At 45.2% G+C, this 5,021-nt stretch overlaps 1 protein-coding gene across 1 annotated transcript; it reads right to left on the reverse strand.

Annotated features, from left to right (window-relative positions):
• Nucleotides 1–625: 625 nt before the first annotated feature.
• On the reverse strand, nucleotides 626–2,137 carry LOC139832337 (uncharacterized). The gene has a single exon (XM_071822074.1). The coding sequence runs from the start codon at nucleotides 2,135–2,137 to the stop codon at nucleotides 626–628; it is 1,512 nt and encodes a 503-aa protein (XP_071678175.1).
• Nucleotides 2,138–5,021: the final 2,884 nt, after the last annotated feature.

Consider the following 5,021-nt stretch of genomic DNA (forward strand, 5'->3'; position numbering starts at 1 on the left):
TGGGACGATCTTGATTATGGGGCGAGATTGATTCTGGGCACATTCCTTCTGGGCGAGATTCATATTACCTTATGGGACGATATTGTTTATGGAATGATCTTGACTATGGGCGAAATTGATTCTGGGCGAGTTTGACTGGGCGTGATTAAATTCCTTTTGGTAATTATGGGACGATCTTGATTATGGGGCGAGATTGATTCTGGGCACATTCCTTCTGGGCGAGATTGATTGTGGGCACATTCCTTCTGGGCGAGATTCTGGGCGAGAGTGATTCTGGACGAGATTACATATGTTGTGCGATTTCTGGTGCGGCCCATTCGGTGCGGCCCATTTAGGTGACGACCAAAGCTGGTTGTAGTGAGAGGTAGGCAGAATAGGGAACATGTTCCTCCTTTTTAAGTAGTGTAGATTGCCTTACTTTAGTAAGCTTGTCATCCTTTGGCCTCATTGTTTTGTTCTACCTTGTTTTGATTCCTATTCAATTTATGATGACTTTCCACTATTCAGCATCTTGAAAGTTTCTTCAGGCAACAAACATATTTGAGATACGACACACTTTCCCATACATGTCAGGATCCCTCTAGGTTAAACAACAAGGTGGACATAATAAGAGCAAATAAAGAGATCATCCCAAGATCATTTCAACGAAATGGCTAGGTCCAAACTTTTTTATCATTCGCCTCACCACCATTTTTTCATCGTCACTCCACGAACATGTTTCCTTCCCGACCATCTGCCAAACCCAGAGTCCATTGTACTGAACATGGCCATCCTTGAGCAGAACAATGCGTTGCAACGATGTGCACACGCTTACAACATACTTCAAAAGGCATATGTGGCGCTCCATGAATCCAATCATTACCAGCTCCTTGAGGTGATGTTGTCTAAATTTATTGTGTTCTTTCGTCCATTCTATCCAGTCCCAGTATTCTGGCTCAGTTTCCGAGCGAGGCACGTGGATGTGCAGAACCTCGAGTGAAGGTGCGAGCATCAGGAGGCCTCGGGGCCATAAGATGTCCCAGTTCGAAGGTAGGTCAGCGACCAGGAGCCTTTTTAGATTCGGCAATTGCCTCTTGGAATTACTGGGCCAAATCCATCTTCTAAGCCCGGTGAATCGGATGACTAGGTTCGTCATGGTGGGAGATCCACGGAGGAAACTGTCGAAGTTATCTCTCAACTTAGTTGTGACTAAAGCATCTTGCTCTGTACAGAATGTGAGGTTAGTGTCCATGAGGCATGGAACGGAGCCAAATACAATCCTTGCAGTGTCGATTAGGGAGAATGCCAGGCGAACAAGCATTGGGAGGTCGCGCAGCTCGATGACCAAGAACGAGCACTCTTCCACAACGAGCTCCCTGATCTGAGAAGAGGGCGCGTCCACTACCAAAGTGTGATGCGCACAGCAGCAGGAGGTGAGGTGAAGAACCTGCAGCTGAGTGAAGTCTTTGAACACCCTCTCGTAGATGTCGACCGGCGTGGAAGCGGGCATGTCACGCAGGACGAGCCTGGTAAGCTGAGTGCCGTAGCTATGCAACTCCGGGAGTGTGCAGTACATGCCCAGCGTCAGGCTGCGAAGGCGAGACCGGCCGAGGCAGTCGTGAGGCAAGCTGTAGGCCGGCGTATGATCATCCTCACCTGACGCTGGCCTGACGACGACCTCTAGATCTTCCACTCCCCATGCGCCGACCGCGGCGTTGATCATGCGGTCGGCACAGACGCCGTCGTCATCGTGTCTCTGAAAAAACTCGAGACGGAGGGTCTTCAAACGCCGGTCCTGGCCACCATCGGCCGCTTCCAGGAAGCTCGTGACTCCATTGGCGAACGTCCTCATCGTATCCATCTCGCAGCGCGCCATCAGACCGTCGAGTATCCTGGCCAAAGTCGTATCACGAGGCATGTTGCGCTGGCGGAGGGTGACGGTCCGGTCGTACTCCGGCGGGAGTACGTCGCTCACCCGGAAGTCCAGCTCCGGCAGCTCGCGCGGGATGCGCGCCCAGCGCCTGGCGAGGACAGCCGTCGAGAGCGCCGTCCGGGTGTCCAGCCTGCTTACTATGAGGAGGATCAGTTCGTCGGGGAGCGCGCTGAGGCGGTCCTCGCCGCCAGCCGTGCGCCGCCGCACTCGACGCGACGTCGGCATGGTTCTCAATGGTATGCTCGCGATTAGGTTTACGGGATTAAGGGGCATGTGTTGGGGCTATATCAGGGCCCGGCTAAGGCAGTTCGATTCGGACTGGAATTAAGGCTGGCAATCGGATCCGGGAGGCTATTGCTGTTTCCACCGTATGTTTTTTCTGCATCTGATTGTCGTATAAAGCCAGATGTCGTTTTCTTCACGTATTGTCATGGTATCATGATCTCTAAGCAATCACACCTTTGTATATTTTGCATACCATGCATGGTCAATATATATTCGTCAAGGTTAAAATAGGTCTTAGGGTCAGAGAGTGACAAAAAATTGCTTTAAATCTCGAGCTACATGCATGGAACCCGTTTTTTTTCTTCAAAATTTGAAAACAACATTAAAAATATTGAAAAATAATCATGCACAAAGATAGTGGTGTACTCTACCAACATATAAAATCTCGACCCGAAACACCTTATAATTCGGGATTAACAAAAATGACGAAAATCAGACAGAATTTTGAAGTTTGAAGTTTTGCATTGGTTGCTACTTTAGATGTCAGATTTTTTCCATTTTTCTGCAACCCAAAATAAGGGTTATTTTTTGAGTTGGTTCTTTTTTTTCTTTGGTAGAGCACATTATGTTTTTTACATCCAAACAATTTGCTTGCCATTTTCGAATTATTCAAAAAACAGGCTCCATGTCTATTGATGCAAGTGGGCCAATATTAAGGTACCCTCTACATTTTTTCTTTCAATAAAATTAAATATTTTTTAATGACATCATTAGTTTGTAAAAAATAGTTTTATTTTTTTGCGCCAAAGAGGATAGGCGGTATCCTAGGACTTAGTTCAAATCCTAGCTAACACAATATTTAAAATAACTATTTACAGCCTTCTTAAAACAAATCGAAAGATACACATCTAAAACCCGTGCGAGATCTATAAAAAAAGACCCACTGACCTAAACGCAAGGGAGGTCTTGAATATAATTGGCTAGTTCTTCATAGAATCGGTGTTTTGGTTACACTGACTAGAGCATCCAATTCTAGGAAGCGATCCGCTTAGGTAAGTGAGGGTGCGATCGCCGGCGAGAGAAGATACGTAGAGCGCCGGCCAGCGAGCGTCGCAAGAGGCCATTAGCATCCTAGCTTGCAGAGCCACCCAGAGGCTAGGAAAGAGAGTAACTACCGCGAGGCCCAGGAGAGTAGGAGGGTTCTGAATAGTTGAATAGTAGTAGAACGTACAGTATTAAAAAAATCGGATTTTTTGTTTAACATAAAAGATTTAAAATTTATGAATTAGATGAGAATCTGCTAAAATTAACAATTTCGTCTACACAGATACCACATGCATGCATCAGTTTCGTTTTTAGTTACCCCATGTTTTAGAGTCGATATTATTAGAAAAATCATAAAATTTATTTTCATACTATATTATTTGGTATTATAGACGTGGCTTTTTATTTGTTACTACGCACATGGTCAAAATTTAAAAATTAGAAACTCAAAATAATTAAAAAATAGAGAGAGAGAGAGGAGAATTTCACAAGTTAGCTGACGCCACACACAAACTTCAAAATCTTATTTCTTTACGGACAACTGAGAACACATATCTTATTTTTCGAATTCGTTCTTTTGCACGTGTCATCCAATCTGAATCACTTGCTCAATTTCGTTAAACCAAACTTGCACTCACATCACATCTCGACTTGTTCCTCCATATACACAACCATAAACGCCTTGAAAACAGACGCTATCATGGTAACCACAGTAACGACTTAATAAGCAATCTCTGGAAGCGATAAATGACCCGCAAATCTTGATTTAGAAGAAGGAACTTGAAACTTCGATGTACCTTCCAAAGTTTGAATTGTACACTTATGTTGACCATTTTCCTCATAGAAAGAGTGGTTGTGATATAACCCCGTGCAATGCACTCTCCGTACCGACAACTTACCAAGCATCACTCAAGGAAAAAAAGCTTGGGACCTCTATGGAAACAAACATTCCATCCTCATAATTGACAAGCTAGCGATACTTTAATGATCCATGCTCAAGTCTAGCTCGAAACCATATTGTCATGATTCAGCTCGAAACACGGCTCGCTACACACCACTCAGTCTAGCAAACAACAAGAACCATTATGGAGCTAGAACAACATCTTAGGGTTTAAAGTTCAGGTTTTAAGGTTCCTATCGAGACAGTGGCCTTGGTCTCCCTCTGCAGCGATGGTCCTATGGGGTAGGGTCGTGGTGTAGCGCAAATTGGGTGGCGATCTGGATCTAGGTGGGAAGAGATCGAGTTCATCAATCCGGATGAGTTGAATTTGAGCAATGCGCAGTTTGATCTAGTTTCCATGTCGGGGCGACGACACCTGATATGGCGTGATCGTCCGAGGTATGCTAGCTCCCCCTACGTAGCGGGGCTCCGAGTTGGTTGAGTCATGCGACTATGTGGCTTGCATGCAGCATTGGCGCTGAGTTGTGTAACTTAGGGTAACGGCCCAGGAGTCGGAGTTGCGTGTTTGCACGTTGTTGAAATAGCATCGTGTGGACGACGGGTTGACTCACTTGTGTTTTTTTTTGGCTCAGTGCCTCAGCCTCATAAATAGGGCAATGTATGGTTCTGGAGCCTGATTTTTCTTATGTACTGGATTAAGTGTTTTCATCTACTCCCGCTATCCCATGAGAGTGGTCTTAGATTTGTGTAAAATATCTAGGTACATCTAACTTTAGACAAATTTAAGATAACTTCTATTGTCGGAAGGAGTATATGAATCACCTTGCTCTCCCTTGCCTTGAGAGGTTACGCGAAAAAGAAACAGCACGACATCTTGCAACTAGTGTATTCAAATGAATCAGTGGTGTCACTCTGTTGTTACCCCAACGCTTGGTAATC

Source organism: Lolium perenne, chromosome 6, assembly GCF_019359855.2.
Source record: "Lolium perenne isolate Kyuss_39 chromosome 6, Kyuss_2.0, whole genome shotgun sequence".
Classification (NCBI taxonomy): domain Eukaryota; kingdom Viridiplantae; phylum Streptophyta; class Magnoliopsida; order Poales; family Poaceae; genus Lolium; species Lolium perenne.